This window comes from Pygocentrus nattereri, chromosome 1 (assembly GCF_015220715.1).
Source record: "Pygocentrus nattereri isolate fPygNat1 chromosome 1, fPygNat1.pri, whole genome shotgun sequence".
Taxonomy (NCBI): domain Eukaryota; kingdom Metazoa; phylum Chordata; class Actinopteri; order Characiformes; family Serrasalmidae; genus Pygocentrus; species Pygocentrus nattereri.
The window spans coordinates 25,791,049-25,810,836 of record NC_051211.1 but is presented as its reverse complement, the minus strand read 5'-3'; the positions used below and the strand labels follow the sequence as shown (position 1 = coordinate 25,810,836).

At 37.4% G+C, this 19,788-nt stretch overlaps 1 protein-coding gene across 6 annotated transcripts in view; it reads left to right on the top strand.

Moving 5' to 3' along the window:
- The window catches only part of col11a2 (collagen, type XI, alpha 2), a 49,960-nt gene that overhangs the window by 557 nt on the left and 29,615 nt on the right, over window positions 1–19,788 (top strand). The window contains exons 3-14 of one of the 6 annotated variants that reach the window (XM_017708463.2): window positions 4,634–4,795; window positions 6,394–6,604; window positions 6,920–7,082; window positions 8,452–8,574; window positions 12,481–13,632; window positions 15,325–15,456; window positions 16,751–16,963; window positions 18,027–18,080; window positions 18,593–18,634; window positions 18,831–18,893; window positions 18,995–19,069; window positions 19,572–19,658. In XM_017708463.2, coding sequence (XP_017563952.2) covers window positions 4,634–4,795; window positions 6,394–6,604; window positions 6,920–7,082; window positions 8,452–8,574; window positions 12,481–13,632; window positions 15,325–15,456; window positions 16,751–16,963; window positions 18,027–18,080; window positions 18,593–18,634; window positions 18,831–18,893; window positions 18,995–19,069; window positions 19,572–19,658 — 2,477 coding nt within the window. Of the gene's footprint in view, window positions 1–4,633; window positions 4,796–6,393; window positions 6,605–6,919; window positions 7,083–8,451; window positions 8,575–12,480; window positions 13,633–15,324; window positions 15,457–16,750; window positions 16,964–18,026; window positions 18,081–18,592; window positions 18,635–18,830; window positions 18,894–18,994; window positions 19,070–19,571; window positions 19,659–19,788 lie in introns of those variants that run through there. The other 5 variants (XM_017708464.2, XM_037538448.1, XM_017708465.2 and 2 more) reach the window with 5 other exon arrangements.

Below are 19,788 nucleotides of genomic sequence, written 5' to 3'. Positions count from 1 at the left end.
CTAAAGGTGGAACCATGTGTGCGCACGCGTTCCTCCCTTTGCGCATTCATGGCAACAAACATTGTAGACAGTTGGACACATTTAATAACATATTTCCTAAGGGTTGCCTTCCAAAAGATGCTTTTACTGAGAGACACCATTGCGGTTATGGACAACTGAGTTGTTTTATGATTAAACGACTGAGACGAAGGCCTCGTTGCGCGCGGATAATGCAGTATTCCAGGCGGGGATATGGGGTAGGACGGTGCACTTTACTGTCCAGGTATATCAGGTAAATTTGACATATCAGTCAACAAAAGTGTAGCATCCCGCAAAACAACTTGGCATACAACCATTTTATTTTACCCTAACTTACATCTCGACTGCTTCAACTACCTAATACCTCTTATTATACGAGTCACAATCTACTTTCTGATTATTTCCCCATGTGAACTTATTCAAGCTATCCAACAGCACGTTCTGTTTACATTATTCGCTCTAGATATATGAGTATATATAAATGCATGATATGGGTAATTTTGTATTGTATCATTTAATGGGCCTTAGTCGCAAGCAGCCCCAAAGACATGAAATGTTTACATATAAAACACTTCTTATAAGGTACAAGTAATAACGTCAACCAACTCCCAACTGTGAAAGTTATTCTCCGTTTAGAATTATTTTCCATTAAGCTTTTTGTTTGTTTGTTTATTTTCTTTTTCACCATTCCAAAGTTTTATGCATTGTTTGTTTTGATATTGGACCCGTTTAGGTATTTGTAGCTTTAATGATGCCATGTAGCCCAATCTAAATACTTTCATGTATATATAAAGGCAGTCAGACAGAAGAGTGTGAAAGCAGTAGTGTCTCAGTGTATGTGTGCTTTATTCACTTATGTTTGTGTAACTATGCACGTCAGTGTGAACCTAACACTTTTTTTTGACTTTCAAGCTAAAATGAATGCTTCACTGTGTGATCGTGGAACGTTGAGCTCCTAGGCCTTTTCTTCCAATGAAGGTATATGTGGCTTTCATTGGAAGGGCTGTTTGCCCCTCTCCTTAAAGGCCCACCCTGAAATGATACATTTTTTCTGTCATCATTCTGAAAGCTAGACAGAAAAAGTAGTGTGAAAACTTATGAAAGGTTATGTACCTAAAGCGCCTCTTGGAAGGCAGAGAGTTTTAGGTTAAATAGGGTGTATTTGTTGACCGCTATTCCTTAATGACCTCGTGTTTAAGACATTCACCAAGGAATAGGTAGTATCTCTTAACCTATCCAAAATGCGCCCTCCTATGGCAACCAAAGTGGCCCAGCTCATGCCTTCACCTGACTTATCCTGTGCTTGTGCCTTAGATTTGAAAGGGAAAGCCCAGACTGTTGTACTGCGGGATTGTGGGTGTGTCATGAAGCCTAAATAACTTTACCAAACCTGCAGGTTACTTTTTCAGACATCTTTGCTCTTTTAATCTCTCAATGTATTCCATATTATTAACATTAAATTATATCTGCCCATGTAGTAACATTTTTGAATATATGGAGAATAAAAATATAATGACACTGTAAGTTATACTGCAGCATGACTTTTGTATGAAACACTCTTACATGTTTTTAAATCATTACATGACCAAAAGCGTATGTTTATTTTGTCTATAGCTATTTATGGAGTCAAATCACAACCTCAGTCCACCTAACCACCTCCAGAGTGTTCATGTGTAATAAACAGTCCCTGTGTTAACCAGCTCTTTGTGGAACAGTGGACTTTCTTAAATAATTTTAGTGCCAGAAAAACTCGACTCAGACAAAGTGGTTTTGTGGTAATATTCTGAGAGAGAATTGGGCATCCTGCCTTTGAGGTTCAGCACATAATGGTATAGTACATGTATGTTATTTTTGCTTCCCTATTTTTTTTAGGAAATATGTTATGTCTCAGATTATATTTGCTCAAGAAGTTGTTTCCAACATGAGTTAAAAATGGAAACGTGTAATACAAACTGTTCTACCAGGAGAATTGTTTTGCCTTAGAGGCCCTTTCTTTTGACTGAATCCAGTTAAAAAATAACAACAACAACAAAAGTAAATAAGTAAACTTAATTAGGAATTTCTATTTTATTTGTTATAGCAATAGTATCTCAATACATTGGTGCAGCCCTTGAGTTTATCTAGTACTTAAATTGTTTCTCACATTCAACATGCTTGCTTGCCTGTTTCTCAAAGTTGCTCAGGCACCTGTGGGATCATACCTCCTGAATATTTTAAGAAAGACAAAATAAGATTGTATCTCTGTCTGATCCACCAAAATACTATAAAATATTATTACTTTTTTTCACTATTTTAAGTATCTTAATATTATAATTGTATGTGGTTCTGGGCCTTTCAAGGGACTTAATCATCTTGTACATTTTTCATTGTATGTTTAAATTTAAGGCATTTGCACTAGTTTACATCACAGGCTGTATACAGTAATTGTGGGGAGTCTATATAAACTGAATCTTTTTTAATGCACTAGCCATTTGGTATTAGAGGCCCTGTGGTCACTATATCCACCTTTTTAGTGCCAAGATGTTTTTTTTTGCTGCCAGTGACTCATTGCACCACACAACCATGCAGGCCCAGTACACAGTGGCACTCTAGCCTGAGAAGACAAAGAAGCCTACCTTTTATGGTCTAATGATGTTGGTGTGTTAAGAACACTTGAAATTTGCTCAAAATATAATGTATAGTATTAAAAAGACTTATTTGTCATCTAGGACCATTTTGTACACCACAAACTATTAATAACATTGTTTCTCATGAATGAATATGGATGTTTAAATTAATTCTGCTCTTACATCCACAGTGCTCTTTTTCTTGTTGAAGGCTTGTTTTGCTCCTCAAGGCCAATCTTATAAGAGAATGACAAAGTGTCACAAGATTTGCTTTTGGACATTCCAGAATTTTGGTTTCTTTCCATTCTTTGGTCTTGGGAGTCTTCTGCTTATATTAATGCATTCAGAGCATTGAAGACACATGAAGTGAAATGAATTTTTTTTTTGGGGGGGGGGGTAGCATGTCTTATTGAGGGTCAGAGATGGAATCATATTGTAATCTAATCAGTATGTCATCTAAGGTGTTATTTGAAGCCAATTTGTCTTCTCTTACAAATGCTTAATGTGGTTGGTTGTCCTTCAGTTAACTGAATAAATTTTGTATGTGCATGTTTGATAACCAACATGGTATTAATTTTATTAGTATCTTTCAGATTTGGCCTGCACTATGCATGGAGTTGCCACTATGTAGAAAATGGGCTAACACTTTATTTGGATGGTCCATTGTGAGTGCTTTGTAAATGCTCAGTATATCTTTAAGTAACATTCAACGAAATATATATTAACTGCAACCTGACGTGAAGTTGTTATCTGGATGGTCCACTGTAGATGCTTTGTAAATGCTTAGTCTGTCTTTAAGTAACATTCAACTAAATATCCATTAAATAAAACAAAACATCAAGTTCAGTATGAAAGATTTTATTAAATCCTACCCTAAACCTGACCCTAATCTTAACCTCAAGGCAAAACCTACACCTACTCCTAACCCTAACCATAACCACACTGTTGTTGATAATCAACTGAATATTAACAGGAAGTTTGTTAGTGATTTGCATATCTTTAGAGCATCTATAGGGGACATCTAAATAAAGTGTGTCCGAAAATTGACCCAATTCTTTTAATATGGCAATAACGCAGTATTTTATTTATTGTGGTTTAATAATAACTGTAGTGAAGCATCAGATAATTTGACACCACTAATAAGAGAGTATTACAGAATCTCAAAACCTCACTCAAAGTATACAGACAGTGTGACAGTGTGATGAATCAACAAAAACCAGATGATAAATGATGATGCGGATAAAAAGGACAATAGCAGCTTTACTTTCAAAATCACAGTCCAAAAACATAGTCGAATAACAGGCATGGGTCAAATCCAGAAACCATAGCAGAAGTGTTATGGTGAATACAACACGAAGCAAACAAACACAAAAGGGCAAGGCAAAAGATGAAATCGAAGAGGCAGGCAAAAGTGGTCAAAACACAAATCAAAACAGTTCAGCAAAAGTACAGCGAGTTGAGGCAAACGGCAGAGTCCAAAAACGAAGCAAATGGTTTATATTAAAAAAAACAAAAAAACAAACCAGGATACAAACAACAGGCAAGAACGCTCAGTAGCTTACAGAGAAACAATACCTTGCGACTAGACCTAACTAAAGCCCAGGCTTATAAACTAAACTATACGAGTCACATGACTACACACACAGGTGATACATTAGAATTCAGGTGACTGTGAGCACTAATAGGAGTGACAGAGTAAGAAGTCATGTGATTCCCCGAAGCATTCTGGGTAATGGAGTCCGAGTCAGACTCCAGGTCCGAGGGAAGTATCTCAGTCATGTGATCTCCCGGAGGAGTCTGGGAGATGGAGTCCGTCTCTTTCTGAGAACTTGCTGGATGCGTGACAGATAGCGAGTACTATATGATTCATGAAATATGGCTACATCTTTGTTGAATTACCTTGTTTTTGATGAAAAATACTTTGCAATGCTTTGCATGTAAAGGCCATGGCTGATAAATTATGGTGTTTTGGTAGATTAAATGTGTTAATGCATTGTCTGTCTCCACAGACCCAGTTGATGTTTTGCGGGTGCTGCAGCTGCCCTCACTCCCTGAAGGTGTCCAGAAGGTTCCGGGCTTTTGTAGCTCTCGTCGTGCTGGCACTTCTGACCATGCCTACCGCATCACTAAGAAGGCCCAGATCTCTGCCCCCACCAAGCAACTGTTTTCAGGTACCAAGCTCACATGCTTAAGATAATTCTTTAAGTTAATAGCAAGTAGCTATGAGTATGAAACACTTGAGTTTTTGTTAGATGGCCTGCTTTTAAACCAAGTATTACACCTAACATTGAAATTTGAATTGAGCTTCACTTAAATCCAACGTGCGAAAAACATGGGGATCTGGTGCATCCGGGACACATTATTTAACCTCTTGGACCCCCTGAATGTCTCAAAATAAAGTCCCGAAAAAAAAAACATATTATGGTATTACGTCATCTGTTAAAGAAAAATAGATGCTCAAATACAAGTTCAGGGAAAGGTTATTGTTTAGCTGCATTACCCACAAAGAGAGCTCCTGTCTGTGCCTCAGGGTGGCGCTGTAGCAAATTGCTTCACCCAGTGGGTCCTTTGTAGCCTAGCAACTGTAACTATGGACTTTACATTTATAAAAAAAGAGGACAGAATACATGTGTAAGATCTCAAATACTATGTGGAGGACCACATTACCAAACTAGAAAAGAAGCACTTTCAGAAGAAGAATTGTTAAACTAAACATTTTGTTGCCTTTGAAGCACCAGTGCTGCTATGGTGAGTGAGTCTGGTCCATCTTAAAGGCAGCCAATGCTGGAGTAGCAAGCCGATATGGGACATTGAATACCAGGGGATATTTCACTCACTGCTTAAAGCTAAACATCAGGCATAAATAGGCAAATTACCCCCTTTGTTCTTGTACTGACACTGATGTTATATGACCAAGCAGGGACAAATACTTATGAATAGCAATTCTGATGTGTGGGAAATCTCTCTTTTGATTTTTTATGGTTACTTGCTTGTATTTCAGTTTTGCTGAGCAGTATGTATTGATTGCTCATCTTATTTTGATAATATGGGCTGAAATTGTAAACTAAAACTCTGTGTGTGTGTGTGTGTGTGTGTGTGAGTGCATGAATGTGTGTGTGTGCCTGTGTTGATACAAAAATTAGTTGGCATAACATACACCATATGTCCAAATGAGTGTAGACATCTGCTCACCCAAGCATCCTATTTTATTAGGATTGTGTGCACATGCCTGGAAGTAGTTAAATTTGATCATTAGAAGGGGGCGAATGGGAACTTTTAGAAATAGAGTATACATATGAATGTGTGAGTGGAACCTGGGCTGGAGCAGGATTTGTGGTTTTCCTAGTCCTGCTCTGATTAACCCTGATTAAACTCCAAACCATGTCATAAAATAGCCAAAATTGTATTTTTTTTAGCAAGTCAAAGATATTGTGAGGTTTTATTTGAATCTGCTATTTAAGATTGATGTGATTTTCAGTCTTTTTGCAGTCGTAATTGACTGACCTGTTGTCTATTCAATTAATCATATTGAGTGTCTTCATTTTCTTTATTTGTTGAAACTTTTAAAGTGCCACTTGTTTTTCTATGATGTCCTAATTTGCCATCTATCGCCTAACACTTCTCTTCACTTTCTGTTTTCTCTCTTTGGTTCTTCCGTCATGTTTAAATTATTCTAACCCCTTCATCCACTATTGGACATTTTCATTTTTATCTTATTCTGGTTTTTGGTGATTTTTTTATATGTTCATTTGTTTTTCGGCATCACAAGGACGTTTCCCAGAGAACTTCTCCATCATGGCCCTGGTGAAGGCCAAAGCTGGTCTTCAGGCCTTCCTGCTGTCCATCTACAGTGAGCAGGGGGTGCAACAGCTGGGATTGGAGGTGGGCCACTCACCTGTTTTCCTGTATGAGGACCAGAGCCGCAAGCCTGCCCCAGAGGACTATCCACTATTTACAGGGATCAACCTGGCTGATGGCAAGTCAGTAACCAGATCCTGCTGAACCCAAACTTGTTATAAATTTTAATTTGTGCATGTGTTTGCGTGTGGACATATTTGTGTATTTTTTTTTCTTCATAATAGTCATACTGCTTACTTTGCTTGCTTAAAATCCACTCTCTGGATTCTGCCAGTAGACATCTTAATATCTTAAGGTTATGAGTAATGGCAAAACTCACAAACATGTTTCAGCATTACTGTCAAGTTTGCATATTCCATTCCCTTCACATACTTCATTTCTTTCACTGTAGTTACTTGCATACACACCCTTCTGCTTAATCCCATCCAATCCTGCAGGTGGCACCGCATTGCCATATCTGTACAAAAGAAGAACGTTACTCTACTGCTTGACTGCAAGAAGCGCATAAGTAGACCTCTTCCTAGAAGTAACAAGCCAGTGGTGGACACCAAGGGTATCACCGTATTTGGTGCTCGTCTGTTGGATGAAGAGGTTTTCCAGGTCAGTGGTGCTAGAAATTTGGGGATAACAGCTTGTGCTGTTACTGTTATGTGATTTTGGAAGCTCTCACCTTTAGATCTTAAACTAGTTTAGACAAGCCAGGTGTCCTAGTGCAGGGGAAGTATAAAATTTCCAATACCTGGGTACACAGGCAAGAGATTTGTCTCAAACAAATCAGTACTTGCTAGCAGTGAGTTTTGGTGGAGCATCATGTCTCAGCTTGCAAAAGAAAAAATTGGCTTCCAAAAATTAAATGAAAGAAAAAAAAGACAGGAAGCAAAAGAATGGGCAACAGTATATCACCTAAATTTACACAAAAAAGTGTGTGTAGTCTGTAAGGCTTAACCTGTAAGCCTAGGCCATAGTGAAATACATGAAGTCATTTTGCATAATGAGAGGGGACATGGGAATGTCTTATTTTATTATTATGAAAAAAGAAGGATTTGCATGCTAACATTAGCTAATTTTGAAGCCCCAGGCTGTTGTTAATAATAGCCAGCTGCTTATCAACTAAGTAGATAAGATAAGATAAGATAAGATAAGATAAGATAAGATAAGATAATCCTTTATTAGTCCCACAGCGGGGAAATTCACAGTATTACAGCAGCAGCAGAGTAACAGGAGTAAGGCACTCAGTAGTAGAACTACTAGTAGAACAAAAGTAGCCAAGATAAGGTTAAATTATATTTAAACTGGGAAAGAAGTAATAGAGAATATCATCGATACTGTATCAGTTTTGCATCAAATAGTAAATTTCACTGTTTACAGAATGTTGCATGCATGTCTGCACAGTGATGCCTGTGATGGTGAGGTGATGGGGCCTAATGTGATATTTTTTCATGGGACACAAAATCCCTCTGTTTATCAGTCTTCACCTTCTTCTTATTGTTAGTGTCATAGACTCTTTAGTACAAAAAAAAACATATGAGTTTCTGATATTTGAGGTATAGGATATTGTGAGTTCTGTAACTAGGAATGTTTGTAGATTATAATACAAAAAAAAAAACAGCCTCTATATATATATCATTATTATGTTACTATTGTTTTCCATACATGCTCATTATTTTCATTACAATTAAAAACCTCTAGCTGAGCAATAGTAGAATTATTTAGTTGAAATTTAATATATTGAACCCAAAATACGTTCTTATTTTTGAGAGATTTTGGTTGTTGATGGTTCACAGATGAATGAGCACAATGCTGCATGCTGCTTTAAAATGCTGCAAATCCCTCTGTGATTATATGGTATACAATGAAGTAATATTTCTGTAAAGCTATGTCAGGCTACAGACAACCTCACAGTTGGACTGGTACTTGATCATAGTTGATGATTTTTCCATCATGTTTCTTGGGTTATGTTTCTTCACAGGGTGATATTCAACAGCTGCTGATTGCTTCCAACCCTCAGGCAGCCTATGACTTCTGTGAGCATTATAGTCCTGACTGTGATGCTCCTCTGCCCAAAGTTCAGGCCCAGGATCCCAATACTTATGTGAGTAACACATTTCATCCTCACCAGTCGCAGTGCTTGGAATTGCGATATTATTCCAACATAACAGACATATATTTAGTCATACTGTGACCAGGACAGGTCTGTATACAAATGAATACAAAAATTATAAAATTAATTGATGAAAATCATGCATCAACAGTGGAGACCTGCCATCGTAAACAACGGTTTTATTCCTTATTGTTACCCAAGTAGAGAGTATCTCTTAATTTCACTATTCATGCTTTCCTTGTGCACAAGTTTCTATTGTATCTCCTGTTTATTGTTGGCTGTGCTTTTTAAATTCAAGCTTACTGTTTTTTTGCTGTCAAGGAAAAAAAAAACAACTTTTTTCTTGCTTGGAAGGCCAATATATAACCACTCATTCCTTTATCTTTGTTGGGAAAATGTGCAGGAACTTTGAGGACAAGAGAAAAATTTATACAAATAAACATTTGGTTTTTAAGGGTTAAATGTGCCATAAGAGGTTCCAAACTTTTGTCACTATGACCCTAAATAAGATGTAATACAAACATTTGTAGTGAGACATTTGCCATTCTTCATTTAGCCTTTTTTCAGAAAATACTGGTTTAGTACATGGTTTTTACTTTCATTTTCCAGTATGAACGAATAAGTCTTCCAATACAGATTTTTTCATTCTTGTTCATTAAAGTTTTTTTTTTTTACTTTGCACATCTATTAACCTCTGTTTAAATCTATTTGGCATCTATTGAAATGTATTATAAGAGTCCAATGAACAAGAAGACTTTTGTTCTACCCCTGCTGAACTTCTTATTGCTTGTTTCTGTATTGCTTATTACTTGCATTGATCTTTCCTTCCTCTCCCTCTGTCTTCTTACTCTCTTCCTTTGTCTTTTACTACTTCAGATCTTGCCTTTCTCTCATCTTCCCTTACATTCTCCAGCTTCACTCCTTTCTTTAATACATCTCCAATCCTTTCAGTCTTTTGATGAAGTGCAAGATGACTATGAAAACCCCTGTTATTATTTTAACAAACAAACAATATATATACATATATAATTTTTTTTCCTGCCATTTCTTTTGGTCCAATATACACATAATGTAAAGGGTAACAGGCATTTTCAAATTATGTCAAAAACTGGAAAATGGCAAAAATGGAGATACAAGGTTTTCTTCCAACAGCAGCTGTATGATTACTTAAAAATGGAAAAATTTCAAATATTAATTGTATCATAATAGAACGTTTGGACACCCTACTAAGTCAGTACTTCTGTAGCAAGTTAGGGTTAGGGTTTTTTTTTTTAAATAAATCTTTTAGCCACTTATTGCAGAACACCTCTAGTTCTGCACTATTCTTGGGCTGTCAGGACTGTAGGGACCATTCCAAAAGCTTCAGCTTGTGTTTCTTGAAGTAGTTCACGTTCTATCTGAAGTATGTTTCTTTTATCATTGTCCTGTTATAACCAGCCTCTTTTTCGGTATCAGTGTCTTTCCTGACTGTCACATTTGCTCCCAGAATTTGCTGATATTTAGTGGAATGCATTCTTCCATCTACCACTGCAATGTTTTTTTTCCACTGGCTGCCAAACAGCCCCAAAGCAAAATAGATCCACCCCCATGCTTAACAGTTGGTACGGTTTTCTTCTCATCAGTGTGTGTTCCTTTTTTCCTTCAAACATGCCTTTTTTGTGGCCTAAGAGTTATTTTTATTTCATCTGTCTGCCGCACTTGTTTTAAAAATGCCTCTGTAGATGTTGTTTGGTTTGATTTTTGTGATGAGGTTGCAGGTAATTCTCCTTTTGATGACAGTTCATGTCTGCGTGAGTGAAGCTGCACAGAACAACTGTGCACTACCCTGTCCTTTGTCAGCTAAACCTCCTTTGCTGTCGTGTGTCTGTCTTACAGATCTTGCCTTGATTTCCTTGGTTCCCCTTAACTGAGGTTTCTTAATGACATTTCAGACCAGTAAAAATTGTGTGCTTAGACGTACATCTTTAGATAGTCTTCCCTTGCTTTGTAGGCATTAATTACCTCCATTTTTAGATCCTCAGTCGCCTGCTTTAAGGAGCCCATGGTTTTTAAGTGTTAGCACAAGGTTAGAAGTTATTAAGCTCTTGAATTGTCACCTGCCTAGCCAGTCCTTAAGAGAACAGGAAGGGTTTCCAAACTTTTGCACATGACACAATTACAGTTTTTTCTATTTTTTAAAGTTAATCTTATGTAAATGAACTGTAATTAATATTTGCAGAAAATTTTCATTTTTTAAAAATAGCTTGTTGCAGAGGATGTGTTTACACTGGGGTGCCAATGTCACAGTTAATTTGTTTCAAATATCCCTACAGAGAATTAATCACTGTTGATAAACTCTAAGGTCAAACTTCTTTTTCGTCTCTTCATTTCAATATTTACTCCCATCTCATATAAATTTTTAAAAACCCAAACTTTCTCTCTACACCATCTCACTTAACGCGCTGTGAACATCCTAACACTACAGTTATGTTGTGTTTGTGGTCCATTCTTATGTATTTGTTGTATCTCTGTGTTCTATACCCTGTGTATGTTTGTGTATAATGTTTGAATTCTTGTGTGTATGGATGGGCACTGGAGGCTCAGGTATAGCAGCGCTGTTTCACATACAAACCAACACTACTGCACAAAAGTATGTGCAACCAAAAAAAGAACACAGAGCAACCTGGCCCCACTGTGACAATCCAGCTAAGCAGAGAAGTGCTGACTTGCTAAAATTGGCATCATTCTGAGCACGTTTTGAAAAATAAGGTTGTGTGAATGATCATTTTCGGTCGGTAAAAACGGTTTTCAGCCTATGAAATGTGATATGGTTAGCTTGGTTTGCAGGCTTTCCCTTAAAAATGTGAAATTACAGCTTCAAGCCCTGAAAATAATCCATTATTTTTAGCATGCTGATATTCTTTCTGAAGTATGCCATTACTTTGGAGTATATTTGTGTGCCAAACTAACGTGTGATTACTGTGTTAGTGAACGCTCACAGGTCTGTCTTTATTTTACCTCAGATGAGTGTCATTGTGTCCGTGCACATCCGTCCCTGCCGACCCATCTTACTTTATTTTCTTTTGTTAGTTTGCTCAATATTGCCACTCTGACAAGTTTAACATGGCAGATGCATAATATACTCTTGTTTTTTATGGATCATTCTGAAGCTGTCATGCCTCAGTATCTGACCTGTGCTACTGCTTGTCTAAGAGGAAGTGCCTCCCCTTGGATAGTATTTGCCATTCATATGGCCTCTACACTACAATTATTTAAATTAATATGTTTATTTTGAGTATTATTACAGTCTTTGTAGGGGCACTATGAATAGCAAAATAGGACTGTTTGAATCTGTGTGTTGCTTGATGCTGTCAGCGCTCTGTTTCTCTCTGTATGTCATCATCTCTCTCTGCACAGTTGGGCAGCACAGTATGCCAGTCATGCATTTGTATTATCAGCAGCACATGCTTTATTTGAGCCTATTTGTCTCAGTGTCCCTGCAAACCACAGGCTCTGAGTCTTTCTATGCATAAAATAGCTGCTTTTTAATACAGACAATGGCATTATTGGAGAACACAGTGTTGAAAACCCAATTTAATTAGACTGTAATTCATTAACTATTCTTTGTTTATACTCTTTTTTTTCTTTAAAAGTTTAAACCATAATATGTCTGTGCACAGAATGCTGTATCCAGTAATGCCAACAACATTCTCAGTTAATCATCCAATTGCCAGCGATCTTAATGTCATTGTCATCAAACACCAACCTTGTCTTTCTCTCTCCTTCTGTCCTTCCCCACTGTTTTCAATCCCACCCATCCCTGACATCTTTTCCCCTCTGTCCTTTTGTCTTATATTCTTTCCTTCCATACTACTTCACTTAAAATGCATTATTATTAAAAAACTGTGAATTTTATAGGACAGAAAGGCCACCCAAATTAAAGTTGACAAGGCAAAAGCTGGCCCAGCTAAATCAAAACCTGCCAAGCCAATTACATTAGCTAACATAGGCCCAGCCTCAACAAGTGCTGCCACAACAAAGCCTGCCAAAGCAAAACTGACTGTGCAAAATTGGCTTTCAAAAACTAAGCCATCTGTAGCAGCTAAATCATCAAATTTTAAAGCCACATTAGCCCCTAAGACTAGAAGAGATAAAAAAGCAAATGGCAATGCTAAAGCAGCTGAGAATAAAAAAGCTAGTGGTGAAATTAAAGTAAATGGTAACAGTAATAGCAAGACTGTTGTGGAAAGTAAAGCTAATGGTGCTAAAGTTAACGGCAATGGTAAAGTAACTGGAAGTACCAAAGCAGCTGAGGATAAAAAAGTGAAAGTGAATGGTAATTCCAAACCCAATGGTAAGATCACTGGGAAAGCAGTTGAGGAGAAAAAAAACAGTGCAGCTAAGAGCAATGGGAAAGCAGCCAATGGCAATGCCAACAGGAAAGAAGATAAAAAGGCAAATGCTGCTATTAAGGCTAAAGGCAGTGAAAGAGCTGTTGTAGAGAAAAAGGCTAATGGCAGTGGCAAGGCAGCTGAAGAAAAAAGAGCAAATGGAAATGTGGCAAAATCAGTGAAAACTGAAAAATCTGAAGTGAAGCTGGAGAAAGGACTGTTCAGCAAGGGCAAAGTATGGAAACCTGAGGTTACTGATACTAGACTAGCAAAAAATGCAAAAACTAAAGCTGAAACAGTAAAAACTGAAGTTGCAAAAGAGGCGAATACTAAGATAAACAAAGCTGAAGATGAAAAAACTGCAAGCAAGGTCAAAATAGGTAAGACTGAGACATTAAGTGTAAAAGCTGGGAAGAGTGAAAAGGCAGATGTTAGAAAAATTGTCAAAGACCCATCTGATTCTGTAATCAAGCAAAAACTTGTTAGTCTGAAACCCATACCTGCTCCAGCCCCTGTGCCTATCCCCATCTCTCTCAAGCCAGAGAAACCCAAGGTGTTGATAGACGTCAGTAACTCAATGACCGAACAATTCCCGCCCTTCACCAAGGCTGCAGTCAGTGGTACCATCATCTCCGCTGCAGAAAAATCCAAGAAGAAACCAACCAATGGTTATCAACAGGTACAAAATCAAAAGCCCGTGTTGGCTGTCCAGATCTTTATTTCCAACCTCATCATGTAGTGAGCTAAGGTCTGCATTCACAAATTACCTCAAAGTGAGAATGTTGTGCTAGAATCAAAATGTGTTGTTTTTACGTCGTTCTGACTGTGTGGTATGTTGTGAATGTTAACCCATCATCTTTTAGATTTTTAGATTTTTACATACAGTTTGCACACATTTGCACAAATTGCATCATTTTGTAGATGCCCACAAATAACAAATGCAGACTGTAGACAGCCTGAGTGTTAGCATGTGGGCAGTAGCGCTGCCTCTGTCCTAATAGATAGTCTCATTCAAATTTATTGACTACATTAGTGTTAAGGCCTGAGCACACTGACCAAATGAACAACAAACATAAACAAACAGAAATGTTTGGTTGGTGTGCCATGCCTATGTTTGATTGCTGGGGGAGTCTAGCTTGTTCTCTCTCCACCTACACTCATTTTGCCTGTTAGCTCCTGAAAGCTTTGGCTCAAGTCAACTGTAGCTCTGCCAAAAGGCAGACAATACTCAACCTAAACTGTCAGATCTTGTTTTTTCATGGTTATTTAATGAGATAATTAAACATGTAAGTTTATAAGAGCAAACTAACTGATTATTTTCATGATTTGGTCATTTTCATAGTTTATGACCCTAACTGAATAGCTGTATATTTTACTGGCTCACATATGAGGCATGTAAAAGCAACTGGTAATCCATGTGTAAAGCCTTAAAGAAGACATTCCTAGAAATGAGGTTGGAAGATACTGACCTACTGGACTCTTTCCACCGTTTCATATATCAAATGATCTCAATGATCATGAGAAACGATATAATAAAGCGGAATATACTGTAACACTACCGCATGACTGCCTGTACGGTCTTCTGTCTATTTATGCTTTAATATCCTGTCACTACCAATCTATACATCCTGTTGCAAACTTACTCTAGTTTGTAGAAAGTAGTTATGCCAGCATGCAATCTTTCGATAAATGTTATTGTAAGGATCCACATATTAATTAATTAATCGTACTGTAGATCTATAAATGAAACAAAACATCCTTTCTCTCCGCTATTCTTTCTCTCTGTTTTTCTCTTTCTTTTTTGTCTTGTTCATTAAATGCTCCTTTCTTATCCATATTTGAACTGAATGCTGGTTCATTTATTTATTGCTGATATTTGCAAATGTAGTTTACTTAGGTTCTCAACACAACGCACGCCTGCAACAATGTGCTTTGTGCAACAATGGTCTACTGTGTTACTTAGTTATCATTAAGTCAATTTGTTTATAGAGCATTTCTTCACTATTGGCCTTCACACAAGGGGCAACTTGACTATGCGAATACCTTGGCATGGCGTTGTGGCTTTTTCAGAAGGAGTTAAGCCTGGGAAAACAAGTCTTGGAGTTTTGAATAAACCTTTTTGATGTAAAGGTTTATGTCAAGATATTACATTCTGGCTTAAATGTTTCTCTGTCTAATTTCATTACAAGATAATATCAACAATGTTTTGCCAGAAAGCATCTTGTTTCTCTGGCAAAGGGACATTGCTCTCTCCTCTTTGCATTTAATAAGTTCATCACATTATGAACTTACTTCAAACTAACCATTCTTTCTCCTTCAAATCTGCATACCTCCATCCCATTCCTATCTTCTCCTTGGCTTGCCCAATCAGGATGTAGATCCTGCTTACTCTGAGGCTGACCACACCCCCACAGAGACAGAGTATTATTACACCTTGGAAGGGGAGGAGGCCAACCCACAGCCAAAAAGTGAGGTGACTGGACATGATGTAACCACAGGCCAGGTAACTCATGCACTTTAGTTAGACTCTATTAGCAATGTCAAAACTTTCAGCGCTGCATAAGTCTGTTACAATGGAGGTGAGACCAGCCTATGTAGAATCCAATAATCTTACAGTCTATAACAATATCATTTCTTATTAACATGTTTCTGAAGCTACTGGTGCCATGATAGGTGCTTTACTTCCCTCAAAGGAGAATGCATAGCATTCACTTTATCAGACTTTCTTTGTTGACACTTGACATATTCCACCAGATTTACTCTTGTTCCTATATCAAGATTGGATCTCTTCATAATCTTGACATAAGAACAAAAAATCTTGAGGAGTCAACCAGGAAGTCTGGCTTTTAAAGGTTGAATGTGTATTATGCATTAGTACATGGACTGCTAATGATGGTTTGAAACTTTTTTGAAACTTTTTTTATTTAAATTTTTTTAAATACATCATCTATTTGAAGGGCTTATAACAGTTTTTAAAAGTTAATTTTGCAGTTAATTTGCTGTTTTTTTTCAGTTCACTGAATTAGTTGTATTCAACCATTGCCCTCTCAGTTAAGTAAGAAGCTAGGTTTGTCATTGTCAGGTTTAAAAATGTAATTACAAAACCACAAGGCATGACCACAGGAAATGGTAAGTTTATGTTAAGGAAACATAAAAGATGCAAAACACTCCAGTAGAAACTGGGGTCACATTTCTTCCATAAAGTTAATGCATCATCATAGGCTTTGTGTGATTCTGTGTTCTCTTTAATAATCATACTTTAATTATGATTAATGATCTTTGTGTTATCACAACACTTGTGGTATTACACAGTATGTATATTATGGTAAACTTGCCCTAAAGGGCTATTGTTTGTTGAGGCACAGTACACAAGTTTATGGGCTGCCATTTACTTTAATGGTGGGGTACAGGCAGAACACATTCTCCAGGACACAAAACATGGACACAGACAGGACACTTTAAGAAGTCAGTAACTTAATAGAAATGTGGAATACCAGAGATTTTTCTTGCCTATCCTCCATTATTATTTAGATCCAATGCAATAAGCATTAGTGTGCGTGTCTGTATCCTTCTCATTGTCTGTCTATCCACAGGTAAGACTTTTTCTGATTCTCCATCTTCTCTTGGTATCTTCCTGTTTCTCCCTATTATTCCTTTCCTCTCTACTCTTTCCTTTTTGATGAGTATATTTATATCCTTGACATACTAACCCACCCACTGTCTTTGTTTATCTTCTAACCAACTCCTTTTGTACAACTATCTTCTCTACTGTCCATGTTCCCAATGGAATGCCCCAGGTGGAGGAAACTGTAGTGGGTGAAAAGGTGAAAGCAGGTGGTGAGGAGGTATCTGAAACACCAGATGAGGCCTTCATCGAAGAATATGTGACAGGAGACATTGGAATGAAGGAGTATGACTATTCCTACAAGGATTACAATGAGCCCATTCCTGGAGGGGAGACAGATGGTGCCATGGGCCCTGTCCTGTCTGCTGTCACAGATGAGGGAGGCGTAAGTTATTTTGTGATGACTGGCAAATTCTCTTCCAGGCTCTTGAAAGCTGAGAGCTAAAGTAGCATTTGCCTTTGCACTATACATAGTCAAAGAGGCATCTTACAGAAATGGCAAGAGACTGGGCATAGACTTATTTGCTAACCTATCCAGACCTAATTGTGTCAAATTGTGACAATAGCTTTAAATCTACTTCAATTTAATGTACAATAATTTGTTCCTTTGCCATTACCAGTCTTCATGACCTGCTTAAAGATTCCACTATATATGTATGTGCTATATATATATATATATATATATATATATATATATATATATATATATATATATATATATATATATATGTATGTATGTATGTATGTATGTATGTACATATATGAAGTATTCCTGCCAAGGTTGCATATATTAGTTTTGATACTAACATAGGGCTCTTTCATCATGCATGACCATGGTGACCATGGTTACAGAACCAGAGATATATGAAACACCATGTGCGATCCTGTACCTAATTTAACAATGGTCCAAACAAAAAAACTTTAGTTCTGAAAAACAATATGCAAGACCAAACAGAACACCAGGGAACAAATTAAGTGCTGTCGTACTCGTTTCATTATGACCATTAAACTCAAAAATAAGTTGAAATCAAGGTTTGCATACGTTGTCAAATCGGTTCAGGCAGAGTCCCAGGAAATTACTTGGAAGGTAAAATTGCATTCTCTTAGTCAATGCTCTGAGGCTGTTTCTGAGTCTACATACTGGTAAGGCTTTGAGTAAGTACTAACATTTGGATTTATTGTACTGTTTCTGCTTTTTTGTCAACACAAGATATTACACATTGCAGAATAATATGTTTTCAGATTCAGATTAAGCCTAAGCCTGAGCTAAATGGATTTTTTTAATGCTGAAATGCTGCTGACATTGCAGTTTAGCCCAAGCCTAGGTGTAATCAATCTGCATGAAACTGGCCTCACCAGTTTAATATGGAATTTGCTTGTCTTGGACTTTTCTTTCTTGCTGTGTATTAACTGGACTGTATTGTGGGTTACATATCTGTTTTCCTCAGGCTTCTGTGAGGGCCCAGAAAGGAGAGAAGGGAGAGCCTGCTGTCCTTGAGCCTGTAAGTTTCAGCTTTGAATAGAACCAGGCTGCCCGAACCTGCTTTTGGAGATCTACACTTTAGTTCTAGTAGGAAATTTAGTTCCAACCCTAAATGAATTCTTGCTGTTTGTCCTACTTTCTAATCTAATCTCACTGATTAAATGGATCAGATGCGTTAGATGGAACTGCACTCTTTAGATTGAGCAGATCAACAGGAGTAGTAATGGTCACTCCTGGAATACAGGTTTCCTTTAAAAGATATTCATAGGGGTTGAAGGATAATCAAAAGGCATTGCTATTCATCTACACATCAGCAGTAAGAGTAACTTATGTTTATATGCAGAACAAATCTCCACATTAATTCACTGTGCATTCCAGGGCAGTTATACATTCAGACAGTCAGAAGGTACATTTCACACCACATTTCATTGTCAAACCTAGTTTGTTCTTGATGAGACATACTACAAATAAATACTTTAAAGACACAGCTATTAAATGAAAGCTTTTTTTATTGTTTTACCATTCTCGTAGGGTATGTTGATTGAAGGACCACCAGGACCAGAAGGACCAGCAGTGAGTGAATCATATAGAATTTCAAGAAACCTTGAATTATTGATAAGCTATTCTGGGCCATTAAATTACTAATCCAGTATTAGTTATTAGAAATTCACAACTCTGCTTAAACGTTCATATATTCTTTCTTCTACGGTTATCTATGTCTGCTGAATAAAATGTATACAGTAAATCACCATTTACATCTCTACCGCAGGGTCTCCCTGGCCCAGCTGGGCCTACTGGACCTCCGGGGTCTGTGGGGGACCCAGGAGAGAGGGTAAGTTTGTAATGAAGTCTTGTTTGACAGCTATGTTTAGTTGTGGGTGAGAATTTTGTGTAATATATTATATTTGACCCCCTAACTGACCTTCTCTTCAGGGTCCACCTGGTAGAGCTGGTCTGCCTGGAGCTAATGGTGTTTCTGGACCTCCTGGAACATCTGTCATGCTTCCAGTATGTATTACTTCTACTGCCATCACATTTTTAATCTCTTTTTTAGCATTACTTCATCATTTGTTTGTCCTTTTTATATTCCACCATTATGTCAGCATAAAAGTATAATAATAAGAAATACCTCCAAAGATTCAAAGATTTAAGTAACACAGACCTTAGGCAGATCCTGATCATTTTTTTACCAATGAATCCGTTCTCCATGACATGTTTGTTGCATTACATGGTGAGTATTTATGACATTGAATGTGATTTGGAAACAGTGTATGTAGTTGGTGAAGATGTCAAGAATTGCTTGAGCATTACTGTGATGTGGTAAAAATACAAGGAAAAATGGACCTTATTTAGCCAGCTATCTTACAGACAGATATAGGCTTTATTTTGCTGTAGCTATTGTGTTGGCTTTACATGCTGTGAATAGTTGCACAAAAACACACATATAACACAAGATCTTTTAAAATAATGTCTGCTAATATGTCTATTAACACACATTTTAATCCCATAGTTCCGATTTGGACAAAGTGGAGGGGACAAGGGCCCCATTGTCTCAGCCCAGGAGGCCCAGGCTCAGGCTATTCTCTCTCAGGCTCGGGTAAGTAGCAAATATGAACCACTTAGCAACGTAAAAGCGTTGGTTGATAGCAATGAGTTATGGTTTTCAATATCTAGCATAATGAAACCATAGACATTAGACACACACACACACACACACACACACATAC